This window comes from Pyxicephalus adspersus, chromosome 6 (genome assembly GCF_032062135.1).
Source record: "Pyxicephalus adspersus chromosome 6, UCB_Pads_2.0, whole genome shotgun sequence".
Taxonomy (NCBI): domain Eukaryota; kingdom Metazoa; phylum Chordata; class Amphibia; order Anura; family Pyxicephalidae; genus Pyxicephalus; species Pyxicephalus adspersus.
The window spans coordinates 75,795,006-75,807,703 of NC_092863.1; the positions used below are offsets into that span (position 1 = coordinate 75,795,006).

Genomic DNA, 12,698 nt, shown 5'->3' on the forward strand with positions numbered 1-12,698 from the left:
TCATATGATCAAGAAATATTCTAGCCATCTTAGTGTACACAAAATATCTATTTAAAATTAAGCCGCTTGTTGTCTACAAGTACTTACAATCATCTCAAGTAATATTAGTTGAAGATAGCGGCTTGGGGTTCTTTTAGATTCAGATTTAAATGCTTGTGATTTCTTCAATATTAGCCATTTGTCTAATAATCCTAATGAGTTATTATGTCCCTATTGACAGCCAATGATAGAGAGTGTGGGCCTGATTTATGAAAGCTTTCCACGCTGGAGAGGTGACACTTTCATCAGTGAGGCTGGGTGATCCAGCAAACCTGGAATGAATCTGGCCCAGGACTGAAAACATTTGCTAATAAATAGCAAATGACAGCTTCACTGAAAAAAGTGTATCCTCCCCAGCCTTGGAGAACTTTAAATGCATTCTGTTAAGTTACCCAAACCACATTTTTACCCTGTCTCAATTAACAGATACATTTAGCAAAACAAGAAGAAAAGCACCCAAAAATACTAATAAAATTCATACAAGGCACACAGGCATTCAATACCCTGCTGGGAATCATTACATGGAATGATTCTTACTTCAAATTTTGAGTATCCCAATTGTTTTTTTTCATGAGACTACAATTATGGTAAGCCAAGAGCCAAGTGCTTTAGCAGCCATAAAGATGTTGATGGTGACTCTACAAAGCTGATCCTTGAAGCATGATTGCTATCAACTCAGATCTATTCATTTCAACAGAGAAAGTAGTTATAACTGTGCATTGGAGCACAGGCACTAGAAGAAAATTTAATGCAAAATGGAAAATCAGGCAATGTGAAGGGGGTCATTGCTGTATTTACTGTTGTGCAATCTTTACATAACACACAATGCTCTTAAACCTCCTGGGCGTTACACTGATGTCTAGATTTCTGTACCAAAAGCGTTACACTGTTTTTCATGAAATTTTTTTTTTTACATTTTAGACCTGTAAGTTTCAGAAATATGTCCGAACAAGGGTCTAGTAGATATCATGAATATAAAAAAAAGTTTGATTGGATTGAATACAGGAGTTTGTATTGAATCCAATACAAAATGAATGAATGAGTTTCTATTTGAATTTCCCGCACACGCGCCGACGTCATCACGCACGCAGGGAGGAGCCGTCCGTTTTTTTTTCTCCGCCGGACAGCTTCTCCCTTCAGAGATCATCCGGCGCTGGAACGAGAAGGACGTGGGACGATCAGCGGGACCAGGTAAGATGCCGGGCGGCGGAACACAAGCTACCGGCCGGCATCTTACCGGTCCCGCTGGCACCCGACGCTGGAGAGGGAGATCGACGGACGACGATGGACGGAGGACGACGCTGGAATAGGAAAACGACGCTGGAATAGGAAAACTACGCTGGATGTGCACAGCGGGACCATGGAGGTAAGGCTGTGACAAAAATACGGGCTTAACCATCCTAGCCATTTTTTTTTGCCCGTACGAAGGTCGGGCTTAACGGCTAGGTGGTAAAGCTCTCCTAGACTGGGGAAGACAGGCTATCATGGGTGAACTTAGGCAATCCTGCAAACCTGGAATGGATCTGGTCCAGGATTGAAAATATTTCCAACTATAATAGCATAACGAATCCATTCCAAGTTTGCTGGATTATCCAACTTCTCCCATGATAGTCTATCTTCTCCAGTTTTGGGGTACATTATTAAATCAGGCTCATTGTATTTTCCAATACCAGAGCATAGAAGAAGCTGCTTGCTTTCATCTCTATTTAGTTGAATCTTCATACAATTTATTTTAGGGAAAGGGAATGAAGTGCTGCTACCACAATGATTAAACAGACTATCTCGGCAAAACAGAAACAATTACCCTGGAAAACCACGTGCAAAGGATATTAGCAATGCGGAATACTGGGACTGTTATATAGATCAATATAAATCAGGCATCAGTTTAACTTTATGAAACACTCACCCTAAATGTAATTCAAGAATTGCTCATCAACATTCTAGTACATAATGTCTGTTCAGGAAATAATATGCTTTCACTGTAAGATATTATTACCTAAAAGTACATACAAAGTTAGAAGTTCTGAAGTAAAACTATAAATATGGGGTTACCAAATAAAGAATAAATACATCTCTGCTTGACAAATACTGCTTTTAACATATGAAAATGTTACTACAATTATTAAAGCAAACACATACAATTAGCACCTTAAAAAAAAAAAAGGTGTTAGCTTCTAAATCAATGTTCAGAATCCAACTTTATTTTACTACTACAATGTGTGGAAGGGTTAGATTCCGTGTCAGGATGCTACTGCTGTATGTTACCACACTCTGTCCTACTATTTTAAACTGACCAAAAATATTTTGTCCCGAGTTAGGTTTTACTACATAATTTTTTTGTACCTTCCAAAATCAAGAAAGAGTTTGGCATATGAAAAGTTTCAATATATTTTTCTAATATACTAATATTAATGACAAGCTGACCAAGAGAACCTGTACATGTGGCTGCTTTTCCCTTTCCATCATGCCCCTATATTTTAGATCAGTGACATCACTGGGTTTCTTTGCTCTTTGCATTGCAAACAGATCATAGCTGGTGGACAGGTGCTGTACAAAGTTCCCTAAAATCAGGAAGTTAGTGATGTGATGCTAAGCCTTCATGTTTACAGGGAGCAGAAATTCAATAAATAAAAGGACGAGCTAAGGACAATCAGGCTGGGAAGGAAAATGCTGAATGATACTGGATGTTGTCCAGACAGTACATAGGGTCGGCTTTATCTGACTTACCACAGCTTCTAACTGCACACGTGAGATTCTGACTGTGTGAAGTGAAATCAAAGTAAGCTATATTAGTTGACAGCAACCTTTGCAAAGTGCAAAACTGAAGTTATGGCTGGGGTTTTAGATGTATGCATTACACAAAGGCACGGTTTATTGCACATACAGCAAAAAGATCATTATTTTCTTAGATGATCTAGAGATCTTCCAGCATATATGGCACTGCAAAGGCTAATTATTATTATTAAACAGTATTTTTCTGGCACCAACATATTATGCAGCACTGTATATTAAACAGGGGAAGCAAATGACAGACAAAAATAAACAATTACACGGGAGGAAAGGAGGAAACTGGCCAAAAAAGCTTAGCCCAATGCAAAGATCTTTCACTACTAGTTACTAATGCTTGACTTGCTGCATCTTTCTGTGACCATATTATCCCACATTGACAGTCTCCAAATGCTGAGCACCCATTTCTTTCTATCGTAATAATCTACTGTATTTAAAAACAAATGTGTTCACATTTTTTCAGCTACATTCACGATAAAAGTTATATTACTGTTAAACTGTAAATTGTGGAAAGGTAAGAAAATAGACATAAAAAACACAATTCTTAAACAGTAAGAAGAGACAGCAGAATGGGGTGTATAAAACACAATTCGTAAAATAAAACGTACAGCTTATACTCAAATATGAACTGATTCAAATATTGGTTGCAGGAAACCTGCTTTGACTTGAGTATAAACCAAAGACACAAAATTTGGCTGCTACTACTCAAACAGTAATGAATGGCAATTCCAATAAAATGACTGAATAAATACTTCTGTGATGTGTTATTTTTAAAACATTTATTTAAAACAAGAGAAAATATTAATTTTTGCAAGAGGGGAGAGAGGTGATCACAAAGAGCTGGGTGTAGAGATATACATTGTATATACCACTGACTAGGGACTATATATGATGTATACAACATTGTAACTGGGGACTATATACTAAATGAATACAGATATAGAGTCAGTTGGACATTACATGAGCTTTACTGACACAGGAACATAACTACCGGTATATACTTTTATATTGGCACTATAATAATATTAGTAATAATAACTATTGCTCATGTCACACACAGCTGAAGTTGCAGCTTTGTAGGCTACATCTAGATCATATTAGTCTCTTGCACACCATGGCATATGAAGAGTAAATATACTCCTTTTGTAAACTGGACAGCACTGCCAAGTATTTAGTGGCTCAGGGTCGACAACTGCTACAGTGATAAAACAAGAGTTGCCACATGAATCTAAAGTCTCCTCACCTGCTGCTAAGCTAATGCCAGCTGGTCTGCTGTTGCCCCATTGTTCTGCTTGCAGACTGGAGTATAAATGAAGATCCTTTATTTATGGACATTTTGGGGGCAAAAAACATTTAAAAGTTTTTACTTGAGTACATACAAAATAAAAGAACCACTGCATAGCCTGTCATCTCAATGTCACAGTATTCACTGATAGTAATCAAGATGAATAAACAGGCAGCTACTTCAAAATCAACCTACTTTACTTACATAGTAACAAAGTAAATCAATCAAATCCTCCCAGAACAAATGGAGGGGCATTCCAGGAGACTTTGTACCCAATAGGGAAAGGGCTTAAGAGGAAGGGAACCAAATGTTGATAAGCAGCCATCGTTGTTTGACTATGTGTTTTAACAAGTGAAAGAATGAATATTTGTAAAGTAATACATGAGAAATCAGTCTAAGGATAGATGATGGCTGCCCAATAGAAAGTGCATCATTGCAAGTTCCTCGCTCCATCCTTTTGCCAGCTGGCTACCATAATATCTAGGGTATGTCATAGAATATTTGGAAAGGGGAAAGCAACTAAAAATATCTCCCGAAGAAACAGACTGGAGTTCCGCAAAACACGTTGAGATTATTACATGATGTAGTGTCCACTGCTTATCTGGAGTTATACACCATAATGTTGGAAATGTTTTTATGTTGATTTTAAATTGTTCATAAAATAAATATTACTATCTTAATTTGATGTTTTAATAAAATTGGTAAAAGTTAGTTTATTATTGATGTGATTGATGTGATTGATTACTACCTTAAAAATCCCACACATGCTCTCTGCTTTCTATGTATTGTAATTGATATAAGGCATGTGGTAATATTGCTAATTTGATTAACACGATGAAGAAACAAATTCTATATACATAGTTAATCAGGTTGAAAAGAGACATAGGATGTCGTCAAGTTAACAGACATTTGATTCTAGTATGCTTCTTTTAAATTATTTTTATATCAGAAAAAAATCCAAATAGATATTGCATCAATTCTCCTTGACAATGATATTTTATTAAAGGCATATTTTGATAAGAGCCATGTATTCCAAAGTGATAGATCAGATTATAGCATTGGGCATGCTCTACAGAGAATAATAATTCTAATCAGATTGCCAACAGTGGAATCAATTTTTTTCTACCAATGTAGTATGTTCTCTCCTGAACACATATTTACAGAATGCAAGCATAGATTTTTTTTATGCCTTGGTTAAGAAAAAGCTGGATGTTCCTGTGGGATAAAAGAGTAATACCAACAACAATAATAATATATTGTATCTGACTAAAGCAAAACTAGCTATGTATGGGCGATTTTCAGTATCCCAAGTAAGAACAACAAAATACTTCCATCTGCATCCCAGTGGTACCTTCTACAATCCTTGGAAGCCACAGATCAGTTGTGGTCAATTATTTCACCAAGAGGTGGCCAGTTGAGCAAGCAGAATATAAGACACTGATGTATAGCGTAAAACAATAAAGTACATTGACCAAAAAAACAACAGCAGTAGTGCCGTACAATTAGGACTTGCTGTTGAAGTTGCACAGGAGTTAGAAGAGGTATAGCACCACAAGACAAATTCAAAACTTTGTGACAAGATTTGAAAAGCTTTTACAGTTTTGCTTTTCTGTCTATCATCAGGACATGGCCAGCTAAAATTAAAATGTACCTGTGCCGCAACTGTAGAATTCACTGATGAGCTGAAATGCTTGACTGTATTGAAAATGAAGGCTATCCATTCTCTCAATGCGTATTCGGTCATCCTCTCGTAAACTAACACACAAAAAAAAGAGAAAAAAGAGATCAAAATTTGCCTAATAAAAAGTTAAACTGCAACACAATTTCTACATGACACTAAAGCATTTACCAGTAGCTGTAGTCTATCTTTCTCTGCTGAGGGCAAAACAGATGAGTTATGTCTAATAGTGGTGTGTGGTATAAATCAAAATAATGAGATAATACAGTCATGTGAGCCAGTGGTAGTGTTCAAGTGCTAATACCTGGAGGAAACCTAGGCCAAATGTGAGATAATACATTCATTTTACTATACACCTATTTATTTGGGAAACAGCAAAGGTGCACAACAATGCAGGATTTTCTGATTTGGAATAAAAAAGTTTAATAAAACAAATTTCCTGTTTTAATAATAAAAAAAAAAAACTGCACAGAAAAGATAGGCTTTCTTGTTTCAGCAACAAGTCTACAATCTGCTTTCATGCTCTGCTGGAACTGGAAAAAAAAAACCGAACTGAATTGTCGGCTATGGACAATAGCTCTACTTTTGAATTCAGTCACTTAATTAACTGTATAACTAGATAATTATTCAACTTAATTTAATATTATAAAAATACAGATTCATAGAGCTAAATTTCAAACAGTCTGTAGAATTTAATAATTGTTCTAAGTAATATGAAGTAAAACATCTTACATTGTTGTTAGGCATTTAGCGCTGGTAGTTTTCACACAGACATTGGGAAAACTTGCAGGTCCTCTCAATGCAGAATTATACTTAAAAATAAGAATTTGTAGAAGGGAACAGCTTTGTGTTTCAACAAACCTATGTCATACTAGATACCAGGCTTTGAGACACAATCAAAGCAATAACAAAGCTTGCTTGTTTTATGTTAGAGGCTCAGGTAGCATTAAAACAGAACAAGAGAAAGACAACCAGTCAACTAGCATTCTGAAAAAGTTAGAAATCTCCATTATTTTCCCTTTCATCAGGAATAATTGGTCAGTGACAGTCATGTTTGACAGCTAGTAGTTGTGCAATATGGGCTGGTTGATGTCAAAGTGAAGAAAAAGGTTAATCCTCAGCAAAGAACATGGTGTAGGGGAGCACAATTTATGGTTAAAGTGTATATTACTTTAACCTCAAAGTATACTTCAAATGTTTTTTTTTCAGCTTTCGATAAATAAAAGACCCCATGTCAAGTTGTACTGCTATACTGGGCTACTTTACACAGATTTCTCCTAAAAATTATTTTCCCGGGGGCAACGTTTTACCAGACAGTAAGTGTGCAAATGGATAACAATAAAAAGGAGATTCTAGCAATTCCCTTGAAAAAAAAAACACATTTATACTTTTTTGTTGGTGTTAATGAAACCTTTTTTTTAACAAACAAAAAGTGAAGAAATTCCTCCAATGTGACCTCAGACTGCAGAAAAACCTGACAGCCTAGGCTTTGGCTACACAGTGCATTGCAAATGTTTTTAGTTCCTTTCTATGTTTGTCCTTGAAACATAAATTGGAATACATTGTATATGTGAGTGTGTATATATGTAAACTGAAAAGTGTCCAGTAGTGCACTGAGATGTAATCCTTCCTTTTGCTAAGAAACCCCAAAATAAGATCCAACCATCTATCTTGCTCAACCAGTAAACATTAAGACCAGGCAGCATGCCAAACAGGTAAAAACAAAGATGAGGAGAAGCATAGCTAAGGGAAATGGAATAAATATAAGAAAATGGAAAGAATATGACACCACTGCAAAGCTGACAACAGAAGGCCACCCACCAAAACTCACACGCTAAACAAGAAAGGAATACATAGGATATCAAAAAAGGCACCAAGGACAACATAAAGAGCTGCAAAGGTCCATAGTGGGGATATACGTATCTGTCTATAGGATCACTTTAGGCCGTACACTTCACAGAGAGATGCTTTATGGAAGACTGGCTAGACAAAAAGCCACTACTTGAAGAAAAACAAAAAACAAAATAGGAAACCAAGTTAGGAGTCTGCCCACAGTGTAGAACAACGGTGACAACATTATGCTGCGGGGACGTTTATCTTCACCAGGGACATAGAAACTGGTCATTGAAGAAAATATTATACTAAAGTCAAGGAAAGATCACAGGGCTAGATGTGAAAAGCAAGTAAAGAGATTCCCCAAGAGACAGCTGTAATTGCAGCAAAGTAATGGGGGTGTTAACCCATCTGTATAAGCAAGACTTTTTTGTCCAATTAATCGTTTAGGTCACAGAGAAATCAAAATCAATTTGAACCTTCAAAGTGCTAGGGATGTTGTGTAAATCAACTGGTGCACAGCCCCACTCTACCCACTTCAAAATATAAATTTAATCCCAGGTTGTAAAGCAAAGAGACAGGGATGAATACTTTTGTAGATACACTTTAATGCACATTTGCCATTAAAGTAACACAGTGGATGCCTACCCATGCTGCTCTCCTACTAGTAACCTGTTTGTGTCTAAATCCAATATTACAAAATCACAAACCTTGAAGATGCATGTAGCACAAGTGGCACAAATGTGTCAGCATCGGATATCTCTAGAGTTCAAGAAGTAGAAGCAGAAAGTATAGCATTGCTACCATAATTCAACAAGCATTTTAGGCTCTCTCTCATGATAGGTTTCCTTTAATATTTATGAACACTGGTACAAAGAGAACGCTACATGCATTATTCTCATTTGGGTGACAGTTTCCATTTAATGTTCAATGAAATGCAGTAAGAGATTTTAGCACCACTGAATGAAATTTACAAAGGTCAATGAAGTAACAGTGGAATGGACAGACTAAGTAGAAGCATTATGTGAATGAACACTTCATGGTTATAGACATATTTTAAATCACAGCTTGACTCTACATAGTACTCTGTATTAGCTGTTAGGAATGAATCCATTTAACAAGTTAATGTGATCTATATTTGAAGTCTTAACATAAATCACTGTTATGCTAGCCTTACACAGAGCAATTTACATGGCTGTCACAAAAGGTTCTGTGGTGCCTTAACCATAAATAAGGTAAAACTGTGGATCAAGGCTAAGTAAAACCCTACATCTCGGAATAATGAAATTTACAAAAAAAAAAGTTAAATTGAGTGACAAAACTTTCAAAAGGAATACTTTAAAATAGAATTAAACAAAAAAAAAACATTCTTAAAACAAAAATCTAACAATGTTTTAAATGTACACATATTCTTCAGGAAACATCACATCTAATTAAAGCAGACTTGTCACCACATTTTTATTGTGATATAAATGGGTGGTTAACCCTTTTGTATATTGCAAAAATGTGTCTTTTTAAACATTTGTTTGGGGTGGGGGGGAAACCCTCCTCTTTCATTTTTATCGCCACGGCAGTAAAGACTGAAGGGGAAACCCTCAGCCCCCCGTTATACACACGTCACATATCCCAGGAGGCTGTGAGCTGCTAATTCTGCGCATGCCTGAGATTGGGAATGCATCATAAGCAGCTTTACTATAATGTAAAAAAGTGCCTGATCTTATACATGCACAGTGAGATCAGAACTTGTTTTTTGTTTTTTTACATTTAGAGGAAAACTAGCTCAGTGCAAGATCAGGTAACGTGGGCAGAAGCAGGAAAAAGCAGAAAGAAGGCGGGTGCGCCTGCTGTCCTGTCTGCACTGGAAAGAAGGAAGTTGGGTTGTCGCAGGACCTACTGGACTGAAAATGCAGGGATCAAGGGCTTTTCAAAAGTAAGTAGGATAAGTGTTTGGTTTTTTTTAATGAAAGTTCTGCTTTAAAAGCTTTCAGTACATAGAGATTATTGGAGTGCAACGTGTATTGCTGTATGCTAGACCTATTGGTGTAAAAAGATTCTACTGTGCTACCTCACTTGAATTTTATTGCAGGCTTCTTTTTTTTTCTTTGCAGATATCACACAGTTGTTTTTCCTGCTGTGCCTGAGAGCATGTAAACATATGGTCAGTGTATATATATATATATATATATATATATATATATATATATATATTTATTTTTTTTATTTATTACTAAAGTTTAGAGACAAAATTTTTTTTTACCTTTACCATACATGTGTGGAATTTTGCTGTATCACAATTTAGCAAACCAAACAGATCCAATTGGTGGAAGCCACAGAGTTTCTTGGTAACACACATAGCTCAAAGGCAAAGATCTGGGCAGGGAAACCATGAAAGTTTAAAGCAGGGAACATTATTACAGACCAATCCTCATCTGTAAGTCTCAGTAATCATGGTAAAACACTTGAAAATGAAGCAGAACTAAACCCAGTCTATACTCACCTGTCCCCGGTCTCAGTGTTCAAAGCAAATAGTAATTATGTATTTATGCAATGTCGATCCATGCGTACATATATATGAAGAAACAAAAAATGTCATTCCATCCCAATTCTTGTTATATTAGGGTGAAATAATTTACTATTTGCTTTGAACACTGAGCCCCAAACCTCTTTATTTCTTCTACCCACTAATCTTCAATGTACTACGAATTATTAGAGGTGGCTTACCCTATTTGCCAAGGTAAGGAAAGAACTAGCTTCTACTACAAAAGCATGAATAGCGGTGACAAGTTCTTCCAATTCACGTCTATGGAGATGGATGGTGTGGTAAAATGGTTTTGAATGTTGCATGCAGTGTCAGCAAGAATGCACAGCAATGCTTCCACCTTTTACTGCCAGATAAAAAAACTAAACGGTTTGTTCTAATGTTGACAATTTTATGCGTGGAGTTTTTAAACAGTAAAACTGCTTAAAACCACTTGAAAAAACTGCTAAACTTTAGGCAAAGTTGAAACCAGCGGTGAGGTTGCTGTTTCCTCATGTTAGTGAATCGCAGCCTCAGGGTAGATGGTACATGTTGCATCTACCTGCAGCATCCCAGCGGAGAATTGCTGTTAAATCTGCTATAAGAATCAGTGCTGCAGTGCAACAGCCAAGCAGTTGGCAAGCAACTTTACCCCAATCTGTTTCCAAATACCTATATATTCCTCCACTTTGTGGTGGGTTTTGTTATATTACCTCAAAAAGAACATAGAGACAGTTATGCCATGCTATCCACTACTTTGCCCTGTGATACTACTATCTCACCAGTTCTTCAGAGCATCGGGCATGCCAGGTTAAAAATGGAATTAAGTGATTAGATACTGACTTGACAAATATGTCATTTTGCACATCAATAACAGTCCCGTGTAGACTGTTTAGGCCTCAGTAGTTTAGAAAAAAAATATCTGAAATAAGTGGAACAGGTTTTGAGGGTACCACCATGTCTACATGCTTGGAGAATAGAAATATTACCTTTAGGAAACAAGATATTATTATGTTTAGCACAGATCTGTTTGCAAGATATAAAAAGTGGTGGCATCATCTTTTGGACAGGCTATACAACAAAACAACTTGAAAAAAAATAAGCAGGTTGAGACAAATTCCACTTTACTTCATTTTAGCTTCATTTATATTTCTTAATTCTCCAATCCTCAGGCTCAAATAGTTATTATATTCTCCTAGAAATCCATTTCTGTACATATTTTTGTAGAAGTTCATTGCTGTCAGTCGAACAGGTTCAAGCAATGGGGTGGAAGGAGAAGGTCCGAGCGTACTGCAATGTGGTGATCACAGGGTGTATCTCATATCATTAAGCATACTAAGGACAGGTACATAGCTTACATTAAAACATTACTTTTCATGTGTTTTTGTGAGAGATAAATATTACATTAACCTAATTTGTATTCAGCACAGTCTTCCAGGCACATTCTTTATGTGATTTTACAAGCCACCAGTGTGCATAATGCAGTTCTGGCAGATCACTGCTTATGGCCACCCAGTTAATAAGGGTGAAGGCAACAGAATGTTACCATGTCCCTGGTGAGATACCTTTCACTGACTTGTGTTAGTAAACAGACGAGTTTGGTATTCATTCTGTCTGTTTTATTTTTCATTATTGCAGAAAACATGTGGTGGGAGCCTCACTAAAGCACAAACCTTGCACAAGAAAGTCTTGATCAGATAGAAAGGCTGATAGGCACCTAGTGCATGGTGTAGAACAAATTTTATGTTTTATTTGGTTTAGACTAAACAAATTCGAACAGGGTTAGTAAGGAATTGCTAATAATAAATTATTAATAAGGCCATGTAGGGTAGGTAAACAAAACTACAACAATTGTGTACAGTATTTTTTTAAGAAGCAGTATGAGCAACCCCAATGTTCAAAAATCTGCATATACCCCTAAAATGGAAAACAAATCTATTGTTCATCCTTGGGGGGAGGGGGCAAAGGAATACCTTACTACTTGCATATAGTATATGGGTATTTTGTATTCTCTCCTTTTTAACCTGAAGGGAGAGCGTCAGGCTAATTTTCACATTTTACATATTTAGGCTTCATAGTTGATTCTGCAACTTACACACAAAAGTGGTTAAGTCATCAGCAATGATTTGTTGTATCATTCAATAATGTCAAAGACAAATGGAGTGTACCCTGGTGCTTTCAGTCTCTGTTTTGGTTCACTACCCCTTAAATGAAATGCTTTTGGATAGGAGTATATCAAATGATGGACAATTTACTAGGATGGAAGATAGGAAAAGGATTTATTTGAGATGCTCTTACTATTCTGTCTAAAGGGTTGTAACAAATATCATTTCAAGCTAATAACCTTCATGTTCACAGCCAAAAAACAAACTCTAGCAAAAGTGTGGAGGCCAGGCTCTACGTCAGCAGCTCAGGTTAAAAGAAAAATGATGTGGTATAATATTACCAGGAATATGGTGGGTAGGTTTCAAGATAAGATGAATATTTTATACTAGGGCCACCTAAATGAGAAACTACCTTCTGACAGATTTTGATGTCTCCTTATCGAATAAATAACC

General features: G+C 36.4%; 1 protein-coding gene across 1 annotated transcript in view; it reads right to left on the reverse strand.

The window, feature by feature from the left end:
- MSH3 (mutS homolog 3) overlaps positions 1–12,698 on the reverse strand; it is a 99,413-nt gene that overhangs the window by 70,123 nt on the left and 16,592 nt on the right. The window contains exon 9 of the mRNA XM_072416211.1: positions 5,763–5,866. Within this exon, the coding sequence (XP_072272312.1) occupies positions 5,763–5,866 (104 nt within the window). The remainder of the gene's footprint in view (positions 1–5,762; positions 5,867–12,698) is intronic.